General features: G+C 43.5%; 1 protein-coding gene across 1 annotated transcript; it reads right to left on the reverse strand.

Annotated features, from left to right (window-relative positions):
* Positions 1 to 11,463: 11,463 nt before the first annotated feature.
* On the reverse strand, positions 11,464 to 21,575 carry LOC115194914 (endonuclease domain-containing 1 protein). Its single transcript, XM_029754836.1, has 6 exons — positions 21,481 to 21,575; positions 20,371 to 20,502; positions 20,133 to 20,188; positions 15,459 to 15,579; positions 12,513 to 12,766; positions 11,464 to 12,277 (listed from the first exon to the last, which is right to left on the reverse strand). Exons 3-6 carry the CDS (start codon positions 20,172 to 20,174, stop codon positions 11,735 to 11,737), a joined length of 960 nt encoding a protein of 319 aa, XP_029610696.1. The 5' UTR covers positions 20,175 to 20,188; positions 20,371 to 20,502; positions 21,481 to 21,575; the 3' UTR covers positions 11,464 to 11,734.
* Between the last annotated feature and the right edge of the window lie 2,746 nt (positions 21,576 to 24,321).

A 24,321-nucleotide genomic window follows, 5' to 3' on the forward strand; every position in this document is an offset into this window, starting at 1 on the left:
CATGAAAGGTAAGAGACAGATACAGTACTAAGCATTCTCAGCACCATGACAGTAAATCTACAGCATGAAAGGTAAGAGACAGATACAGTACTAAGCATTCTCAGCACCATGACAGTAAATCTACAGCATGAAAGGTAAGAGACAGATACAGTACTAAGCATTCTCAGCACCATGACAGTAAATCTACACCATGAAAGGTAAGAGACAGATACTAGATTTAGTTGTGTAACTAAAGGACAAAGAATGCATAGGCCTTTATGACAGATACAGGAAGGGAGTGTCATGATGCTGAGGAGTGTCACATTCAATACATGGACAAATAGTAAGATTAACACAATGCATATCTTCCATTATTGTAAAGTATTCATGCTTGCAGAATGTCAAGGGAACAGAATATCCTACCTAACATTGCAGAACCATATTCATGTGTAGATTGAAATGCAAGGCAAATATCATGATTATGACACCATGAAACTAGACAACATAATACATGTATTATCTAATCCATGACTGATACATGTTGAATAAAACTGTTTTACACTGAAACATCAAATAAACTACTGTACAGTAGCATGTTAAAGTTACTGAACTGTAGCCTGCATCACGTTCACACGATTTCACAACTTCACAGACGTCTTACACCACACAACAAAGCACCAATTTGAACGATAGTATGAATTAAAATAGCTCCGATTGTAAAAATAGTATTGAAAATGCAGACAAGTGGTGTGTGATTGTACAGGTAGTTACCGATACCAAACCAATGCTACGGGTATCATAGGTAGATGACTGCTGAGATATAACTGTATGTTTTACATTCACTTTTCCATTCTTCTAACAACTTCACAGATGTAGCAATAACATTTACAACTGATTTCATTCAACCTTATAAAAGATACTTACTCTGTAACTCTCCTTGTGATTTAAACAATGATCCGATGAAGGGAAAGTGGCTTCTTCTTCTTCTGTGGGTTTTATGGCGGACTACACACAAAAAGGTGCTTTGCTGCCACCAACTGGACGGTTTGAAATAAAAAAAAATACAATAAAATAAATAACTCCAAACATAATAGTGATACTAACTTAATCCACCCACCCTAATAAAATAGTACATTACCAAAACAAACAAAACTCCCACTTCCTCCTTCTTTTAGTTCTCTATATGTCCCTTCTCGGTCTCTAGGACCTGAGAGGGTGGTACGGCTCTGGGACCTGAGAGGGTGGTACGGCTCTGGAACCTGAGAGGGTGGTACGGCTCTGGGACCTGAGAGGGTGGTACGGCTCTGGGACCTGAGAGGGTGGTACGGCTCTGGGACCTGAGAGGGTGGTACGGCTCTGGGACCTGAGAGGGTGGTACGGCTCTGGGACCTGAGAGGGTGGTACGGCTCTGGGACCTGAGAGGATGGTAGGGCTCTGGGACCTGAGAGGGTGGTAGGGCTCTGGGACCTGGGAGGGTGGTACGGCTCTGGGACCTGAGAGGGTGGTAGGGCTCTGGGACCTGAGAGGGTGGTACGGCTCTGGGACCTGACAGGGTGGTAGGACTCTAGGACCTGAGAGGGTGGTACGGCTCTGGGACCTGAGAGGATGGTAGGGCTCTGGGACCTGAGAGGGTGGTAGGGCTCTGGGACCTGAGAGGGTGGTACGGCTCTGGGACCTGAGAGGGTGGTACGGCTCTGGGACCTGAGAGGGTGGTACGGCTCTGGGACCTGAGAGGGTGGTACGGCTCTGGGACCTGACAGGGTGGTAGGACTCTAGGACCTGAGAGGGTGGTACGGCTCTGGGACCTGAGAGGATGGTAGGGCTCTGGGACCTGAGAGGGTGGTAGGGCTCTGGGACCTGAGAGGGTGGTACGGCTCTGGGACCTGAGAGGGTGGTACGGCTCTGGGACCTGAGAGGGTGGTCCGGCTCTAGGACCTGAGAGGGTGGTACGGCTCCGGGACCTGAGAGGGTGGTACGGCTCTGGGGCCTGAGAGGGTGGTACGGCTCCGGGGCCTGAGAGGGTGGTACGGCTCCGGGGCCTGAGAGGGTGGTACGGCTCCGGGGCCTGAGAGGGTGGTACGGCTCTGGGACCTGAGAGGGTGGTATGGCTCTGGGACCTGAGAGGGTGGTGAGGCTCTGGGACCTGAGAGGGTGGTACGGCTCTGGGACCTGAGAGGATGGTAGGGCTCTGGGACCTGAGAGGGTGGTACGGCTCTGGGACCTGAGAGGGTGGTATGGCTCTGGGACCTGAGAGGGTGGTACGGCTCTGGGACCTGAGATGGTGGTACGGCTCTGGGACCTGAGAGGGTGGTACGGCTCTGGGACCTGAGAGGGTGGTACGGCTCTGGGACCTGAGAGGGTGGTACGGCTCTGGGACCTGAGAGGGTGGTAGGGCTCTGGGACCTGAGAGGGTGGTACGGCTCTGGGACCTGAGAGGGTGGTACGGCTCTGGGACCTGAGAGGGTGGTGAGGCTTGTGCCAATATTCCATGTAACTCCTTTGCTGTGAAATCTTTCAGCCCCAGGAACAGCTCCACCATAATCACTCTGACGTATATCTTCCTGTACCTTCTCTCTCCCTTGGCAGTGCCATTCATTACCACAGCTATAAATGCCATAAAGTCCACCTTCTTAACGTTTAAAATCTTGCTGCTGGTTAATGGCAACTCCCGCATCCTGCATTGTAGGCCTATCCGAAGAGACACACACGACACTTCAAACGTGTCAAGTCGGTTAAGACACACGTTCCTTCTGATCCGCAGAAACACAAGATCTAAACAAGCCCTCCTCTAGTGATCCTCACAGCCTTCACTTTACCCAGAACTCTCTCCACCAGGTTGGAGAACTCAAATGGTTTCTTCCAGATTGGTACTCTGCTCATCTGCTCCTCATTAACAAACCGTACTCCTACTAGATACAAAGGGTCATTCTCATCACTGTACCCTACTTTGCTCCGTTTTCCATTCTTTTGGATAATACTCCGGTTCTCCTTGATTCTACAGCCATTGTATTCAGAATCCACTGTATCATCTGCTTCCACCATCTTTCCAGCTTTCAGGGGAAGTGTCATGTCCGCCGTTTGTTTTTTGAAAATTCGAGATGGGGCCGGAGGCTAAAGTCAAAGGGCGAATATGATTGGACCACACGTCAAACGGGCGATGGTGGTTGGATATGGTTAGTTGAGACTGTCTCGCATTCCCATTGGTGGATTTTAGTAGCTTTTTGCTAGTTGAGATCTGCTAGACAACGGGTTAGCCTTGCGCAGGAAAATAATGCGTAAAAGAACGCTCAAAAGATGACACGCAAATTCGTGAAGCGTTCCTTATTTTGCCCCACCCTGGTGGTAGTTTTGCCTTTTTTAGACCTGTTCACTGTGTGGTGGAGAAAACAGGCACTTCTGTGGATGTTCGCTACCCTATAGTGGCATGTTGGGTAAGTTCAACAGGACGGCTGAACTAAACCTAAATCAAGTCAGACAGTTGTGTCCCAATCGACAAGGATGCTGCCTTTTGAGGCATCTCAATCCCGACAAAATTTAAAATGCTGCCTTCTAAGGTGCCTTCATTTGGTTGATTTTGATGGGACTCCCAATCACTGCCGGTTGTGATACAGCCTGGAAACAAACCAGGGTCTGTAGTGACGCCTCTAGCACTGAGATGCAGTGCCTTAGACCGCAGCGCCACTCAGGAGCTGTGAGAGACATCAAGAAGACAAACTTCCAACACTCAAATCAAATTAAACTTTATTTGTCACATGCGCCGAATACAACATTACTGTGAAATTTAAAAAAAAATATATATATATATACAGTAGAAAATAATACAGTAGAGAAAAAAAAAGTCTATATACAGTGAGTGCAAATGAGGTAAGTTAAGTTAAGGCATAAATAGGCCATGGTGGCGAGGTAATTACAATATAGCAATTAAACACTGGAATGGTAGATGTGCAGAAGATGAATGTGCAGGTAGAGATACTGGGGTGCAAAGGAGCAAGATAAATAAATAAATACAGTATGGGGATGAGGTAGGTAGATAGATGGGCTGTTTACAGATGGGCTATGTACAGGTGCAGAGATCTGTGAGCTGCACTGACAGCTAGTGCTTAAAGTTAGTGAGGGAGATATGAGTCTCCAGCTTTAGTGATTTTTTGCTGAAATGCTGAATACACCATGTGTAGACCTAACAGTGAAATGCTGAATACAACAGGTGTAGTAGACCTCACAGTGAAATGCTGAATACACCATGTGTAGACCTAACAGTGAAATGCTGAATACAACAGGTGTAGACCTAACAGTGAAATGCTGAATACAACAGGTGTAGACCTAACAGTGAAATGCTGAATACAACAGGTGTAGACCTAACAGTGAAATGCTGAATACAACAGGTGTAGTAGACCTCACAGTGAAATGCTGAATACAACAGGTGTAGACCTTACAGTGAAATGCTGAATACAACAGGTGTAGACCTCACGGTGAAATGCTGAATACAACAGGTGTAGACCTCACAGTGAAATGCTGAATACAACATGTGTAGTAGACCTCACAGTGAAATGCTGAATACAACAGGTGTAGTAGACCTTACAGTGAAATGCTGAATACAACAGGTGTAGACCTCACAGTGAAATGCTGAATACAACAGGTGTAGTAGACCTTACAGTGAAATGCTGAATACAACAGGTGTAGTAGACCTTACAGTGAAATGCTGAATACAACAGGTGTAGTAGACCTTACAGTGAAATGCTGAATACAACAGGTGTAGTAGACCTTACAGTGAAATGCTGAATACAACAGGTGTAGTAGACCTCACAGTGAAATGCTGAATACAACAGGTGTAGACCTCACAGTGAAATGCTGAATACAACAGGTGTAGTAGACCTCACAGTGAAATGCTGAATACAACAGGTGTAGACCTAACAGTGAAATGCTGAATACAACAGGTGTAGACCTAACAGTGAAATGCTGAATACAACAGGTGTAGTAGACCTCACAGTGAAATGCTGAATACAACAGGTGTAGTAGACCTCACAGTGAAATGCTGAATACAACAGGTGTAGACCTAACAGTGAAATGCTGAATACAACAGGTGTAGACCTCACGGTGAAATGCTGAATACAACAGGTGTAGACCTCACAGTGAAATGCTGAATACAACATGTGTAGTAGACCTTACAGTGAAATGCTGAATACAATAGGTGTAGTAGACCTCACAGTGAAATGCTGAATACAACAGGTGTAGACCTAACAGTGAAATGCTGAATACAACAGGTGTAGTAGACCTTACAGTGAAATGCTGAATACAACAGGTGTAGTAGACCTTACAGTGAAATGCTGAATACAACAGGTGTAGTAGACCTCACAGTGAAATGCTGAATACAACAGGTGTAGACCTTATCGTGAAATGCTGAATACAACAGGTGTAGTAGACCTTACAGTGAAATGCTGAATACAACAGGTGTAGTAGACCTCACAGTGAAATGCTGAATACAACAGGTGTAGACCTTATCGTGAAATGCTTACTTACAAGCCCTACTTACTTAGTGATGTTTCTTTGTTCCAGACCCTTACTGAACACCTATTCAGAGACAAGGCCGAGAACAAAGTCAACTTCCTGCTCCTCCTCTCCATGATAGACTCAGGAGGGAGGACGCTTCCTTCTATCCCGTCTGACCAGCGCTCTGCTACAACCAGCGCCTCATCAGCGATGTTCTCTCCATGGTCCTGAAATCAAATCGTCTGAGAGACACAGAGAGATGAGAAAGCGAGATTAGGATGTAGTCTTTTTAAGTAAAAAAAGAAGACATATTTAACATGCGATAGATGATTGAGTCATCTTAGAAATGAGTCGTGATAAAAGTAATGTGAGTGTATGATCAACACTTACCTTTTATTCAAAGACAAGATGACTCTCCTGGCCTTCCTGACAGCAAATACATGCACTGCTTCTTGGAGGTTGATTTTGTAACACACAGGTTTCACAGCCTCCACCTGGCTCTACCATCTCGTGGTGATGAGGGGTTTCACAGCCTCCACCTGGCTCTACCATCTCGTGGTGATGAGGGGTTTCACAGCCTCCACCAGGCTCTACCATCTCGTGGTGATGAGGGGTTTCACTGTGAGTCCATCTTTTACGTGCTCTTTCAGCATGGTCCCAGCGGTGTGTAGATCCGGATAAAAACGTAGAAATCTCTTGGAAGGTATTAAAAACTCAGCCGCCTCCAAGCAACACAATGCTGCATCAGAGAGAACCAGGTTCAAAATATATTTGGCTGCTTTTAGCTCACTGCACACTGTCTGCTGGATCTCAGTCTTCTGCCAACATGTCAATGATTACATTCTGGATTCTTTTACAGAGGTAGTGCTCATGTGTTTCTTTGGACGGCCCCTTCATGTACCATCAAAGACACCCAGCATTTCCGCACACTTCAGAAAGTTCCCATTATTTGGCTCGTTCAGCCTGTCGTTGGTCCCACATTGCGTAGAGTTCTGGGTGGCCATTACGCGTATCAGGGCTATGAGCCTCTGCAGCGCCGGCTGCCAGTGGAGAGTCTCTCCTTAAACATCGATAGTTTGCTTGGACACCAGCCTGATCTCCAGCTCCTTCCACCTCTGGAAACTATCTGGGTGGTCATGTGACTTCTCATGTGTGCTGAGGAGGTGGCACAGATTCCTCCAGTCCCTGGTTCTATACCTGACCAACGCAGGTTTGCATTTGTGTGAAAAAAGTTTTCAGCAAAAGAAGAAGGCTGCATAGTTTTTCTTGGAACAGACGAGCCATGTTCACTCTTAGCCTGTGGCGGTTATGACATTTCGTCAGTCGGTGATTGTCAAGAAAATAACTGCCTGCCTCACTGGTAAATGGCTGTTTATGTTCATTAACACATTTAGCATCTCCTGTCTTCCACACATAGCCTACAAGCCACTGATGCTGACCTCTGGAACATCGACATTTAAAAAAAGTCTAATAAATCCATGTAATATAGGCTACACCATCACAATAAATCCATTATTTATTTACACAAGTCTAAAGAAACATGAAGAAAATGCAGTCTATTTCAGAAGAACAGAATAGCATACTCTGAGATGTCCTTATGTTAGGCCCTGATCTGGCTATGCCGTATGGTTGTGGGATACACTAGTTAATTTAGCAGAAAAGAGTTGTTTAGAATTCCATGGCATTATTTTATAGTATGAATAATACAAGTTAAACATAGCTGAATAAAATAGAAAGGATATTTTCTCCAAATGATTTGAGGGAGTGCGCACGTGCGGCTATTCTGTGTTGAATGGTTAAGAAAGAAACAAGTCCTCCTATACGTTTAATTTAGAGTTATTAATGTAACTTTAGTTGTGATAAAAATGTTGTGCTATATGTTTAGATTTAACACATTGTAAGGCTGCATAATGAGACGAATGATGATTTGGGAAAAAGACACATAAAAGGTATAAGCTCTGCTTTGTTTTGTTTTGCGAAGGCTGTACACACATCATCAGCCTCTCATTCACAATTTGTAAAGCACTTGATAATGCCTTGAATTTCCTGGCGGCATCCCCTTTGTTAGGCCATAATCCCCCTAAAAAAATCCATGCCTTTTGCGGCAAGTGGCCGTTGTGCCCTCGGGCTGAATATAATAATTATAATTCCCTTCTCCCCGCTGCGTGCTGAAGCACCTCTCAGTTGCATGGCTCTCAGTCATGTGTTCGGGTCTTTCTCACAGGCTACAAGTGAAGACAGACACATCAGGGACGCGAATCCAATTCCGAGGTGCATATTGAAGAAATTGGAAGTCCCCATCTGTCCACATTTACTTTTCGTCAGCCAACAAGATGAGTAGGACTAACGGAGAGCAAAAGCACTAGCCTATGTCAATCTACTATCCCCCATAGTTCAAAAGTTGACCTATTCTGTGCGAGAAATAAATATTCCAAACATTGTCTAGGACAGTTGTGGGATGCAATAGATGCCAAATTAATACAACCACTAGCATCAAGGCAACGGAGGGAGGAGGGAGGCAGCCAATTGCCAAAATGCCGCCCCAAATTCAACTGCCGCTATAGGCAACCGCCTAATCTTGCCGAATGGGAGGGCCTGTAAAGATTCATCTCTATCTAAGAAAACTAAAATATGGAAATTCTGGAGTCCTATTTTGACAGTAAAATATAACAACTATAGTCTAATTGTCAAATTAAAATTCATGACAATCATTGGATTAGGTTGGTCTCAAATATATTGAGTCATGGATTCCTGCTTGGATTTGTTAGATGGAACAACTTATTTATTGAATACCTCAGTAGTGTATGTATTAATAAAGCACTATGAATGACTTTATGAGATGACGGGCTGTGTGTGTGCGTTCGTGCATGCAGGGGCAGATTGACCACTAGCAATTCTGGAAAATGCCAGATGGGTCCGGACAATTTTTGGGGGGGTTGGGACATTTAAATAATTAAAAAAGGGTGACATGGCCAGCTGTCCATGGGCCTGTTAAAATGTGTTTTACATTTCTCTGTTATACTAATCTATAATGAGCCTTTGTTGATCAGATATGCTGTCCCAGTTCTCATTCAAAATCAAACGTGGCAGAGACCTCTCTGACTCTGTCATCAGTTAGACTGCCAAGATCATGGATCATGAAAAACTTAAAGATTATCTTCTACATTGTCACCTCACTCAAAACGTCCTATTATTTGAGCGGCTAAAGCCGTGATTTGGTCAAAAAGTGCATTGTCCTCGTGATTCCTGTAATGAAAGTGTCTGCCCTGCTGCCCTCGCTGGGGCCTGCTGCTGTGATGAGTGAGCCACTCTCCTCTCCCCACGACACACTCGAGAGAAATGTGTTCTGATCACCATTTCAAAATGCAATTGTGGGAAAAACACAGCTTCGGATGCTTTGTCCCCTTGTACCCGTTGAAAAGAGGAGGGTCTCAGCGTTCTGGAGGTGTCATTTTAAATTGTAAACTCTCAATATTGAGCTCAATATAAACTATTTTACAGGATATTTTGAAGGTGTTGAACTTCAAATGAATGAACCTATGATATTAGTTAGTCCACATCAATATGTAACTCATCTCTATTGAAATATATATCTGGAAATTCTGGAGTCCTATTTTGACAGTAAAATATAACAAAAGTCTAATTGTCAACCCAAAATTCATGACAATCAATGGATTAGGTTGGTCCCCAAAATATATTGAGTCATGGATTCCTGCTTGGATTTGCTAGATGGAACAATGTTGATTAAGGGGAACATGTTAGTCTGAGCCCTGTAGTAATTAACACTTAGGGTAGGTGTGGATTCAGGGGAACATGCTAGTTAGTCTGGACCCTGTAATAATTAACACTTAGGGTAGGTGTTGATTCAGGGGAACATGTTAGTCTGGACCCTGTAGTAATTAACACTTAGGGTAGGTGTTGATTCAGGGGAACATGTTACTCTGGACCCTGTAATAATTAACACTTAGGGTAGGTGTTGATTCAGGGGAACATGTTAGTCTGGACCCTGTAGTAATTAACACTTAGGGTAGGTGTTGATTCAGGGGAACATGCTAGTCTGGACCCTGTAATAATTAACACTTAGGGTAGGTGTTGATTCAGGGGAACATGTTAGTCTGGACCCTGTAGTAATTAACACTTAGGGTAGGTGTTGATTCAGGGGAACATGTTAGTCTGGACCCTGTAATAATTAACACTTAGGGTAGGTGTTGATTCAGGGGAACATGTTAGTCTGGACCCTGTAATAATTAACACTTAGGGTAGGTGTTGATTCAGGGGAACATGTTAGTCTGGACCCTGTAGTGATTAACACTTAGGGTAGGTGTTGATTCAGGGAAACATGTTAGACTGGACCCTGTAATAATTAACACTTAGGGTAGGTGTTGATTCAGGGGAACATGTTAGTCTGGACCCTGTAGTGATTAACACTTAGGGTAGGTGTTGATTCAGGGGAACATGTTAGTCTGGACCCTGTAATAATTAACACTTAGGGTAGGTGTTGATTCAGGGGAACATGTTAGTCTGGACCCTGTAGTGATTAACACTTAGGGTAGGTAATGATTCAGGGAAACATGTTAGACTGGACCCTGTAATAATTAACACTTAGGGTAGGTGTTGATTCAGGGGAACATGTTAGTCTGGACCCTGTAGTAATTAACACTTAGGGTAGGTGTTGATTCAGGGGAACATGTTAGTCTGGACCCTGTAATAATTAACACTTAGGGTAGGTGTTGATTCAGGGGAACATGTTAGTCTGGACCCTGTAATAATTAACACTTAGGGTAGGTGTTGATTCAGGGGAACATGTTAGTCTGGACCCTGTAGTGATTAACACTTAGGGTAGGTGTTGATTCAGGGGAACATGTTAGTCTGGACCCTGTAGTAATTAACACTTAGGGTAGGTGTGGATTCGGGGGAACACATATCACAGGCACTACTTTGCAATATAGCCAAAGTCATTAGCTTAGCTTTTAAAACGGATAAGGGTTTAAGCAGACAGACAGACAGAGAACAAGCAGCAGCACAGGGACAGCAGAGTGGATGAGTTGCATTGATCTGGGCTGGTGTGGATAGAATGGCCAGGGCTGAGTTCTCCCAGTCGTTCCCTGGTTTGTGATTAGTGTCTGTACACTACCTGTGGTTACATTTAAACACCATACAGACAGACCTTTAAACTCTCAAACACTTAAATCATTACAGTTGTTTTATTCCTTCAGATGGGAAGAAGATGGATACATACAGTGATAGAATTACATTCAGAACATATAATAGTATCTCTATGGTAACAGTGATAGAATTACATTCAGAACATATAATAGTATCTCTATGGTAACAGTGATAGAATTACATTCACAACATATAATAGTATCTCTATGGTAACAGTGATAGAATTACATTCAGAACATATAATAGTATCTCTATGGTAACAGTGATAGAATTACATTCAGAACATATAACAGTATCTCTATGGTAACAGTGATAGAATTACATTCAGAACATATAACAGTATCTCTATGGTAACAGAGTGATAGAATTACACTGTTACCATCGAGATAGAATTACATTCAGAACATATAATAGTATCTCGATGGTAACCGTCGTATGGAAGTCACAACTTGACAAACTGTAGGCCAGTTGATGGGTAGAGAAGAGTAGAGACTATATATATATATATGACATAAAAGAGAAAAGTATTACAATTGAAAGTGTACATATGTTGACATGTAACCATAACCCTCATTACCATTATAACCCTCATTACCATTACAACCCTCACTATCATTATAACCCTCATTACCATTATAACCCTCACTACCAATTTAACCCTGATAATCATGACTCTAACAGTAATGATAGTTTGTTGATATGCTGTGAGCATCTGTACCCAGATCATCCAAAGAACCTTCCAGATCTATTTCTCATGGAATTGTAAAGATTCCTCACTACGGAAGAAATTCTTCCATCTGGGTCAGGGGGAAGTGGTAGGTTCAGGTTATCTTGGACAATCTTCTGGGTCTGGGGGAAGTGGTAGGTTCAGGTTATCTTGGACAATCTTCTGGGTCAGGGGGAAGTGGTAGGTTCAGGTTATCTTGGACAATCTTCTGGGTCAGGGGGAAGTGGTAGGTTCAGGTTATCTTGGACAATCTTCTGGGTCAGGGGGAAGTGGTAGGTTCAGGTTATCTTGGACAATCTTCTGGGTCAGGGGGAAGTGGTAGGTTCAGGTTATCTTGGACAATCTTCTGGGTCAGGGGGAAGTGGTAGGTTCAGGTTATCTTGGACAATTTGTTGGGAACACCTTGACAGGACCATCTTTGTGTTTTCCGTTCAACATCTCTTCGAGTTTTCCCAAGGTTTGTTGACCCAATGCCCCCTCCCCCTTCTTGTTCTTCCCCCAGTGTGCTCCGGCCATCCACTTCTTGTTCTTCTGGTACTTCTTGTTTTCACAGCAGTAGGCTGTCCACATGAGACCCGGGATGTTCACTCGGTTGTTCAGTTTGACTTTGTTGTTGTTGGGAACTGCTCCAGTCACCACATAGGCCTTTATCTGGTCGTTAGCATCCTTACAGTTCTCCACAAGAGTTCCTCTGACATTTTCCTCCATTTCTCTCCAGCTGCCATTGTTGAAGTTGACGTCCTGGGGAACGATGTTGGTCAGGGTAAAGGTGGACTTCTGAGTATCAAGGTTATGAGCATGTGAACATGGGAAGAGGTGACCTCTGTTCACATCTTTTTTTTTTATTGAGTTCTTATAGTCGTTATTCACAGCCTGGAGAGATTTGCCTTCTACACTTTCCTGCATTTCAGCGTCGAGCTGCAGGAAACAATTATTCATTCATTCACAAGTTCTGGACAATAAACTCTCATTTCTGTACAATAAACCCTCATTTCTGTACAATAAACCCTCATGTCTGGGGGTGTTCACAATCAAGACAATCAAGTCTCTATACCCTCCACAGTGGTAGTTCTATATTCTGTATCATAACTGTCTGAGATATAGCAGTAAACAAATACAAATGTTATGTTATATGAGAAAACATTAGTCCTACCCCAGGCTCGATCATCCAGGGATCTTTTGGTCTACCCGTTGTATTACCAGTGAAGGTGTAGGCTGAGAACACAGGGATCCTGTTGGTCGTGTCGTAGAGAGTTGCAAACCTGTAGACGTTTTTGTACTTCTGGCAAATCGGCTTGTAGCGGTTCTGGTTCTGGACTGTCCCATCAACCAAAATACCTGGGAGATTTGGAGTTGTCCCCTCCAGGAAGAACTTCTTGCACTGTGGAACATCACTGAACTTCTCCACTACATGAGAGAGAGCAGGAGGAAGGAGAGAGAGAAGGAGGAGAATAGAGAGATGATTCAATACCCCCATCATCACCTGAAGACTGAACACCACAGAGACAAAGATGAAGTTACAGAGACCAGTTGGTAGACTGGAGACTGCTGAGCTGAGTCAGGACAGACTGATTTAAATAGTTATTACAGAGACCAGTTGGTAGACTGGAGACTGTTGAGCTGAGTCAGGACTGACTGCTTTAAATAGTTATTACAGAGACCAGTTGGTAGACTGGAGACTGCTGAGCTGAGTCAGGACAGACTGCTTTAAATAGTTATTACAGAGACCAGTTGGTAGACTGGAGACTGTTGAGCTGAGTCAGGACAGACTGCTTTAAATAGTTATTACAGAGACCAGTTGGTAGACTGGAGACTGCTGAGCTGAGTCAGGACAGACTGCTTTAAATAGTTATTTCAGAGACTCCTCCTTCAGATGTCAAGACAGAAAGGGTTGATTTGCATAAACCCCTCTGTATGTTTCCATGGAAACTGCTGTAAATAATAACATGTGACTCACCTCCTGTAGTTTCTAACACGTATGGACCCAGAACTGAATCACACAATATTATAGTTCTGGGTTAATGAGATTAGACTGCTCTAAATAGTGACTGCATCCACACTTTGGTTCTGGTAGAAAAACGTTTTACGATAAAACATGACTTTACTCAGCATAGAGTCTGTCAGAAGATACACATCACACTATTACAACAGAGGGACTATTCTGGAATTACGGTTGCTGAGTTCACATTCATTAATATCCCACAAGGCTTAGCGACTGAATCAGCAACTCAAAGAAGTAAACTTGCATTTCCCTTGACCAGCAAGTCAACATATTTAGTATGATGTCTCAAAGGCCTCACATACATTACAGATATGTTTACAACTGAATGAAATGGAGGAAGATGTTTACAACTGAATGAAATGGAGGAAGATGTTTACAACTGAATGAAATGGAGGAAGATGTTTACAACTGAATGAAATGGAGGAAGATGTTTACAACTGAATGAAATGGAGGAAGATGTTTACAACTGAATGAAATGGAGGAAGATGTTTACAACTGAATGAAATGGAGGAAGATGTTTACAACGTGGTGTATCTGTAGTCTGACCACTGCTGAGTTTATTTCCAGTAACTGAAGTAGTTCACAGTAAGAGTTGACACAAGGCTGTGTATGTAGCATTAGAAAATGTGGTTCCTAACAACACTGTGGTCAGAGCAGCACTGGACTGATTAACACCTCAGACTCAGCAGCTGTAGATTCTTCAGTTGAGGAGGCCTTTTCTCAGTCAGAGTAGAGGAGACTGGAGAACAAACTAACACTTTTAGACTTTAGTTTATTATGAAAATATTATTTAAGTTAGATTCATCATATTGTTATACAAATAACATAATCTCAGCTACCATTACACACTAAGTATGTTCCCAGGACCTACCAGTCATTTACAATTCAACCAAGTGGAGGATATTAAATGTTATAATTGACCCAGTAGGTGAATGTTCCACAGGTCAATAATTTAACAAAAAGACAGGAGGATAGAATATTTACTTTAGGGCCTCAAAACCCTTTTTCTTCTTCAATAAAACTAAAAGTCATCAATGGATTTAAACAAAACCTCTCAGCAGTGTTGCTACTGAATGTTGGCTTGTATGATGTATAATATACTATGAATACATTTCTTATTTCATGAAACTACAGGAATCCTTTGTTTCAGGGAAACATTATATTTGTTCAACATGCGTGAGGGGAGGAGTTTCCCCTTTCTGTCCAATGAGGTCATTTCTGGACAATATTTCAGCAAGTAAAATGATGGTTCTACTTTAGAATGTGGAACACAGCCAATAGGGAGGTTTGATTGTTACACATTCTAAATAGTTCCACCTGTTCCACATACAGAGGAGTTTATCCAACCCTCCTTGTCCAGTCTGACCACTAATTATACCAGACAGGACTCATCTTCATACAGAGGAGTTTATCCAACCCTCCTTGTCCAGTCTGACCACTAATTATACCAGACAGGACTCATCTTCATACAGAGGAGTTTATCCAACCCTCCTTGTCCAGTCTGACCACTAATTATACCAGACAGGACTCATCTTCATACAGAGGAGTTTATCCAACCCTCCTTGTCCAGTCTGATCACTAATTATACCAGACAGGACTCATCTTCATACAGAGGAGTTTATCCAACCCTCCTTGTCCAGTCTGACCACTAATTATACCAGACAGGACTCATCTTCATACAGAGGAGATTATCCAACCCTCCTTGTCCAGTCTGACCACTAATTATACCAGACAGGACTCATCTTCATACAGAGGAGTTTATCCAACCCTCCTTGTCTAGTCTGACCACTAATTATACCAGACAGGACTCATCTTCATACAGAGGAGTTTATCCAACCCTCCTTGTCCAGTCTGACCACTAATTATACCAGACAGGACTCATCTTCATACAGAGGAGTTTATCCAACCCTCCTTGTCCAGTCTGACCACTAATTATACCAGACAGGACTCATCTTCTCCCAGATATCATCACAGAATATATAATCATTTAGTTAGAAAGGAGGCCACTGGGTCAACATTGAGGCATTGATAGATCATGAGAGAAGAAAATATTAAATTACCATTTCTAAGTTGCTCATTTATTATATAAAAACTCACCCCAGCACATTCTGAGGCAGGCCTTGGAGACAGGAAGGACATCACCCTCTTCTGGTCTCCACCCCACCAGGGAAAGGACAGTGATGAACTGGAAGCTCTGTAGGCAGCTCCTGGTTGGGTACTGTGGTAGTATAAATACACATATCAGAGGGTACTGTGGTAGTATAAATACACATAGAGGGTACTGTGGTAGTATAAATACACATATCAGAGGGTACTGTGGTAGTATAAAAACACATATCAGAGGGTACTGTGGTAGTATAAATACACATATCAGAGGGTACTGTGGTAGTATAAATACACAGAGGGTACTGTGGTAGTATAAATACACATATCAGAGGGTACTGTGGTAGTGAAAATACACATATCAGAGGGTTGGGTACTGTGGTAGTATAAATACACATATCAGAGGGTTGGGTGCTGTGGTAGTATAAATACACATATCAGAGGGTACTGTGGTAGTATAAATACACATATCAGAGGGTGCTGTGGTAATATAAATACACATATCAGAGGGTTGGGTACTGTGGTAGTATAAATACACATATCCGAGGGTACTGTGGTAGTATAAATACACATATCAGAGGGTTGGGTACTGTGGTAGTATAAATACACAGAGGGTACTGTGGTAGTATAAATACACATATCAGAGGGTTGGGTACTGTGGTAGTATAAATACACATATCAGAGGGTACTGTGGTAGTATAAATACACATATCAGAGTGTACTGTGGTAGTATAAATACACATATCAGAGTGTACTGTGGTTGTATAAATACACATATCAGAGTGTACTGTGGTTGTATAAATACACATATCAGAGGGTACTGTGGTAGTATAAATACACATATTCGAGAGTTGGGTACTGTGGTAGTATAAACACACATATCAAATGGTACTGTGGTAGTATAAATACACATATCCGAGGGTACTGTGGTAGCATACATACACATATCAGAGGGTACTGTGGTAGTATAAATACACATATCAGAGGGTACTGTGGTAGTATAAATACACATATCAGAGGGTACTGTGGTAGTATAAATACACATATCAGAGGGTACTGTGGTAGTATAAATACACATATCAGAGGGTACTGTGGTAGTATAAATACACATGTCAGAGGGTACTGTGGTAGTATAAATACACATAGAGGGTACTGTGGTAGTATAAATACACATATAAGAGGGTACTGTGGTAGTATAAATACACATATCAGAGGGTACTGTGGTAGTATAAATACACATATCAGAGGGTTGGGTACTGTGGTAGTATAAATACACACAGAGGGTTGGGTGCTGTGGTAGTATAAATACACATTCCGAGGGTACTGTGGTAGTATAAATACACATCAGAGGGTTGGGTACTGTGGTAGTATAAATACACATATCAGAGGGTACTGTGGTAATATAAATACACATATCAGAGGGTTGGGTACTGTGGTAGTATAAATACACATATCAGATGGTACTGTGGTAGTATAAATACACATATCAGAGGGTACTATGGTAGTATAAATACACATATCAGAGGGTACTGTGGTAGTATAAATACACAGAGGGTACTGTGGTAGTATAATTACACATATCAGAGGGTTGGGTACTGTGGTAGTATAAATACACATATCAGAGGGTTGGGTACTGTGGTAGTATAAATACACATATCAGAGGGTTGGGTACTGTGGTAGTAAAAATACACATATCAGAGGGTACTGTGGTAGTATAAATACACATATCAGAGGGTACTGTGGTAGTATAAATACACATATCAGAGGGTACTGTGGTAGTATAAATACACATATCAGAGGGTACTGTGGTAGTATAAATACACATATCAGAGGGTACTGTGGTAGTATAAATACACATATCAGAGGGTACTGTGGTAGTATAAATACACATATCAGAGGGTACTGTGGTAGTATAAATACACATATCAGAGGGTACTGTGGTAGTATAAATACACATATCAGAGGGTACTGTGGTAGTATAAATACACATTTCTGTTGTATAATAATGAATATCAGTAAACATTGTAACCAACAGGTAAAGGTTAATCTGGAGAATGTGGCTATTGGCTGAGCAGGCAACTGGTGGGAGAAGGAAGGGCAGGTGGAATGTTTTTTAACCAAAATACCTAATTAATGTTTTGTTTGTGATATTGAAATTCTAACACTGATGTTATAAACATTTATTTAGGAAAAGTCAAAGAGGGGTCAGGCGGTCGGGGAAATGACTTTCACAATGACAGAGTTAGGGTCGATTTTAAATTCCTCAAACATGTCTGTGATCCTTGAAGAATACAGCTGTCTCATAACCATGTCCCCCCCTAACTATCCTCTGTTAAATTGTAACTTTGTGAGGGTGGAGACTTCACTAACAGGAAATTGCAGTTTTCATTATTGGAAACCAGAAGATAGCAATAATGGATGTTTCATTTATTGGTGTTGTTTATGTTGATGTATTGTGGTCTGACCACTGCTGAGTTTATTTCCAGTAACTGAAGTAGTTCACAGTAAGAGTTGACACAAGGCTGTGTATGTAGCATTAGAAAATGTGGTTCCTAACAACACTGTGGTCAGAGCAGCACTGGACTGATTAACACCTCAGACTCAGCAGCTGTAGATTCTTCAGTTGAGGAGGCCTTTTCTCAGTCAGAGTAGAGGAGACTGGGGAACAAACTAACACTTTTAGACTTTAGTTTATTATGAAAATATTATTAAAGTTAGATTAATCATATTGTTATACAAATAACATAATCTCAGCTACCATTACACACTAAGTATGTTCCCAGGACCTACCAGTCATTTACAATTCAACCAAGTGGAGGATATTAAATGTTATAATTGACCCAGTAGGTGAATGTTCCACAGGTCAATAATTTAACAAAAAGACAGGAGGATAGAATATTTACTTTAGGGCCTCAAAACCCTTTTTCTTCTTCAATAAAACTAAAAGTCATCAATGGATTTAAACAAAACCTCTTAGCAGTGTTGCTACTGAATGTTGGCTTGTATGATGTATGATATACTATGAATACATTTCTTATTTACTGAAACTACAGGAATCCTTTGTTTCAGAGAAACATTATATTTGTTCAACATGCGTGAGGGGAGGAGTTCCCCTTTCTGTCCAATGAGGTCATTTCTGGACAATATTTCAGCAAGTAAAATGATGGTTCTACTTTAGAATGTGGAACACAGCCAATAGGGAGGTTTGATTGTTACACATTCTAAATAGTTCCACCTGTTCCACATACAGAGGAGTTTATCCAACCCTCCTTGTCCAGTCTGACCACTAATTATACCAGACAGGACTCATCTTCATACAGAGGAGTTTATCCAACCCTCCTTGTCCAGTCTGACCACTAATTATACCAGACAGGACTCACCTTCATACAGAGGAGTTTATCCAACCCTCCTTGTCCAGTCTGACCACTAATTATACCAGACAGGACTCACCTTCATACAGAGGAGTTTATCCAACCCTCCTTGTCCAGTCTGACCACTAATTATACCAGACAGGACTCATCTTCATACAGAGGAGTTTATCCCCCTTGGGCTGTGCTGTGGCGGAGATCTTTGTGGGCTATACTCGGCCTTGTCCCGGGATGGTATGTTGGTGGTTGGAGATATCCCTCCAGTGGTGTGGAGGCTGTGCTTTGGCAAAGTGGGTGGGGTTATATCCTACCTGTTTGGCCCTGTCCGGGGGTTTCATCGGATGGGGCCACAGTGTCTCCTGACCCCTCCTGTCTCAGTCTCCAGTATTTATGCTGCAGTAGTTTATGTGTCGGGGGGCTAGGGTCAGTCTGTCACATCTGGAGTATTTCTCTTCTCTTTTCCGGTGTCCTGTGTGAATTTAAATATGCTCTCTCTAATTCTCTCTTTCTCTTTCTTTCTTTCTCTCTCTCTCTCTCGGAGGACCTGAGCCCTAGGTCCATGCCTCAGGACTACCTGGCTTGATGACTCCTTGCTGTCCACATTTCACCTGGTCGTGCTGCTGCTCCAGTTCCAACTGTTCTGCCTGCAGCTATGGAACCCTGACCTGTTCACCGGACGTGCTACCTGTCCCAGACCTGCTGTTTTCAACTCTCTAGAGACAGCAGGAGTGGTAGAGATACTCTCAAAGATCAGCTATGAAAAAGCCAACTGACACTTACTCTTGTGTTACTGACTTGTTGCACCCTCGACAACTACTATGATTATTATTATTTGACCATGCTGGTCATTTATGAACATTTGAACATCTAGGCCATGTGCTGTTATAATCTCCACCCGGCACAGCCAGAAGAGGACTGGCCACCCCTCATAGCCTGGTTCCTCTCTAGGTTTCTTCCTAGGTTTTGGCCTTTCTAGGGAGTTTTTCCTAGCCACCGTGCTTCTACACCTGCATTGCTTGCTGTTTGGGGTTTTAGGCTGGGTTTCTGTACAGCACTTTGAGATATCAGCTGATGTAAGAAGGGCTATATAAATACATTTCATTTGATTTAGATGGTATAGCGTACAGTATATACATATGAGATGAGTAATGTAGGGTATGTAAACATTATATAAAGTGACATTGTTTAAGTGTTTAAGTTACATCCAATTATTAATTACCCAGTGGCATTGATAGATCATGAGAGAAGAATATATTAAATTACCATTTCTAAGCTGCTCATTTATTATGGAAAAACTCACCCCAGCACTTTCTGAGGCAGGCCTTGGAGACAGGAAGGACATCACCCTCTTCTGGTCTTCACCCCACCAGGGAAAGGACAGTGATGAACTGGGAGCTCTGTAGGCAGCTCCTGGTAAACAGCGTCTGGTCAATCCACTGCTGCTGCTTCTTGTTGAGAGTTGCCCACCAGATCTCTGGAATCACCAGTTGCATTTTAAGGGAGAGAGAGAGGCAGGAAGGACATCACCCTCTTCTGGCCTTCACCCCACTGGGGCAAGTTCAGAAGCCTGGGGTGGATACAAGAGGGCCTGGGATAGATCACCAGGGACAGGGGCCGAACGTGAGGCAGGAGGGAGCGCTGGAGGTACCTGCATGTCCAAGGGGTCCTACCTAATACATACAGAGAATACATAAGAGACAGACACAGTACTAAGCATTCTCAGCACCATGACAGTAAATCTACAGCATGAAAGGTAAGAGACAGATACAGTACTAAGCATTTTCAGCACCATGACAGTAAATCTACAGCATGAAAGGTAAGAGACAGATACAGTACTAAGCATTCTCAGCACCATGACAGTAAATCTACAGCATGAAAGGTAAGAGACAGATACAGTACTAAGCATTCTCAGCACCATGACAGTAAATCTACACCATGAAAGGTAAGAGACAGATACTAGATTTAGTTGTGTAACTAAAGGACAAAGAATGCATAGGCCTTTATGACAGATACAGGAAGGGAGTGTCATGATGCTGAGGAGTGTCACATTCAATACATGGACAAATAGTAAGATTAACACAATGCATATCTTCCATTATTGTAAAGTATTCATGCTTGCAGAATGTCAAGGGAACAGAATATCCTACCTAACATTGCAGAACCATATTCATGTGTAGATTGAAATGCAAGGCAAATATCATGATTATGACACCATGAAACTAGACAACATAATACATGTATTATCTAATCCATGACTGATACATGTTGAATAAAACTATTTTACACTGAAACATAAAATAAACTACTGTACAGTAGCATGTTAAAGTTACTGAACTGTAGCCTGCATCACGTTCACACGATTTCACAACTTCACAGACGTCTTACACCACACAACAAAGCACCAATTTAAGCGATAGTATGAATTAAAATATCTCCGATTGTAAAAATAGTATTGAAAATGCAGACAAGTGGTGTGTGATTGTACAGGTAGTTACCGATACCAAACCAATGCTACGGGTATCATAGGTAGATGACTGCTGAGATACAACTGTATGTTTTACATTCACTTTTCCATTCTTCTAACAACTTCACAGATGTAGCAATAACATTTACAACTGATTTCATCCAACCTTGTAAAAGATACTTACTCTGTAACTCTCCTTGTGATTTAAACAATGATCCGATGAAGGGAAAGTGGCTTCTTCTTCTTCTGTGGGTTGTATGGCGGACTACACACAAAAAGGTGCTTTGCTGCCACCAACTGGACGGTTTGAAATAAAAAAATACAATAAAATAAATAACTCCAAACATAATAGTGATACTAACTTAATCCACCCACCCTAATAAAATAGTACATTACCAAAACAAACAAAACTCCCACTTCCTCCTTCTTTTAGTTCTCTATATGTCCCTTCTCGGTCTCTAGGACCTGAGAGGGTGGTACGGCTCTGGGACCTGAGAGGGTGGTACGGCTCTGGGACCTGAGAGGGTGGTACGGCTCTGGGACCTGAGAGGGTGGTAGGGCTCTGGGACCTGAGAGGGTGGTACGGCTCTGGGACCTGAGAGGGTGGTACGGCTCTGGGACCTGAGAGGGTGGTACGGCTCTGGGACCTGAGAGGGTGGTACGGCTCTGGGACCTGAGAGGGTGGTACGGCTCTGGGACCTGAGAGGGTGGTACGGCTCTGGGACCTGAGAGGGTGGTACGGTTCTAGGACCTGAGAGGGTGGTAGGGCTCTAGGACCTGAGAGGGTGGTACGGCTCTAGGACCTGAGATGGTGGTACGGCTCTGGGACCTGAGAGGGTGGTACGGCTCTAGGACCTGAGAGGGTGGTACGGCTCTGGGACCTGAGAGGGTGGTACGGCTCTGGGACCTGAGAGGGTGGTAGGGCTCTGGGACCTGAGAGGGTGGTACGGCTCTGGGACCTGAGAGGGTGGTAGGGCTCTGGGACCTGAGAGGGTGGTACGGCTCTGGGACCTGAGAGGGTGGTACGGCTCTGGGACCTGAGAGGGTGGTACGACTCTAGGACCTGAGAGGGTGGTACGGCTGTAGGACCTGAGAGGGTGGTACGACTCTGGGACCTGAGAGGGTGGTACGGCTCTAGGACCTGAGAGGGTGGTACGGCTCTGGGACCTGAGAGGGTGGTAGGGCTCTAGGACCTGAGAGGGTGGTACGGCTCTGGGACCTGAGAGGGTGGTACGGCTCTAGGACCTGAGAGGGTGGTAGGGCTCTGGGACCTGAGAGGGTGGTACGGCTCTGGGACCTGAGAGGGTGGTACGGCTCTGGGACCTGAGAGGGTGGTACGGCTCATGGACCTGAGAGGGTGGTACGGCTCTAGGAACTGAGAGGGTGGTACGGCTCTGGGACCTGAGAGGGTGGTAGGGCTCTAGGACCTGAGAGGGTGGTACGGCTCTGGGACCTGATAGGGTGGTACGGCTCTAGGACCTGAGAGGGTGGTACGGCTCTGGGACCTGAGAGGGTGGTAGGGCTCTAGGACCTGAGAGGGTGGTACGGCTCTGGGACCTGAGAGGGTGGTACGGCTCTGGGACCTGAGAGGGTGGTACGGCTCTGGGACCTGAGAGGGTGGTACGGCTCTGGGACCTGAGAGGGTGGTAGGGCTCTAGGACCTGAGAGGGTGGTACGGCTCTGGGGCATGAGAGGGTGGTACGGCTTGTGCCAATATTCCATGTAACTCCTTTGCTGTGAAATCTTTCAGCCCCGGGAACAGCTCCACCATAATCACTCTGATGTATATCTTCCTGTACCTTCTCTCTCCCTTGGCAGTGGCATTAATTACCACAGCTATAAATGCCATAAAGTCCACCTTCTTAACGTTTAAAATGTTGCTGCTGGTTAATGGCAACCCCCGCATCCTGTATTGTTGGCCTATCCACTAAAATGGATTCTTCTGGTGCAACATTCAGTAGTCTACTAAAGCAGGTCAGGTCAGTAGTCTACTAAAGCAGGCCAGTAGTCTACTAAAGCAGGTCAGGTCAGTAGTCTACTAAAGCAGATCAGGTCAGTAGTCTACTAAAGCAGGTCAGGTCAGTAGTCTACTAAAGCAGGTCAGGTCAGTAGTCTACTAAAGCAGGTCAGGTCAGTAGTCTACTAAAGCAGGTCAGTAGTCTACTAAAGCAGGTCAGGTCAGTAGTCTACTAAAGCAGGTCAGGTCAGTAGTCTACTAAAGCAGGTCAGGTCAGTAGTCTACTAAAGCAGGTCAGTAGTCTACTAAAGCAGGTCAGGTCAGTAGTCTACTAAAGCAGGTCAGGTCAGTAGTCTAATAAAGCAGGTCAGGTCAGTAGTCTACTAAAGCAGGTCAGTAGTCTACTAAAGCAGGTCAGGTCAGTAGTCTACTAAAGCAGGTCAGGTCAGTAGTCTACTAAAGCAGGTCAGTAGTCTACTAAAGCAGGTCAGGTCAGTAGTCTACTACAGCAGGTCAGGTCAGTAGTCTACTAAAGCAGGTCAGGTCAGTAGTCTACTAAAGCAGGTCAGGTCAGTAGTCTACTAAAGCAGGTCAGGTCAGTAGTCTACTACAGCAGGTCAGTAGTCTACTAAAGCAGGTCAAGTCAGTAGTCTACTAAAGCAGGTCAAGTCAGTAGTCTACTAAAGCAGGTCAGGTCAGTAGTCTACTAAAGCAGGTCAGATCAGTAGTCTACTAAAGCAGGTCAGTAGTCTACTAAAGCAGGTCAGGTCAGTAGTCTACTAAAGCAGGTCAGGTCAGTAGTCTACTAAAGCAGGTCAGAAGTCTACTAAAGCAGGTCAGGTCAGTAGTCTACTAAAGCAGGTCAGGTCAGTAGTCTACTAAAGCAGGTCAGGTCAGTAGTCTACTAAAGCAGGTCAGATCAGTAGTCTACTAAAGCAGGTCAGTAGTCTACTAAAGCAGGTCAGGTCAGTAGTCTACTAAAGCAGGTCAGGTCAGAAGTCTACTAAAGCAGGTCAGGTCAGTAGTCTACTAAAGCAGGTCAGATCAGTCTGCATCTCTTACCTCAGC

Source organism: Salmo trutta, chromosome 5 (assembly GCF_901001165.1).
Source record: "Salmo trutta chromosome 5, fSalTru1.1, whole genome shotgun sequence".
NCBI classification, from domain to species: domain Eukaryota; kingdom Metazoa; phylum Chordata; class Actinopteri; order Salmoniformes; family Salmonidae; genus Salmo; species Salmo trutta.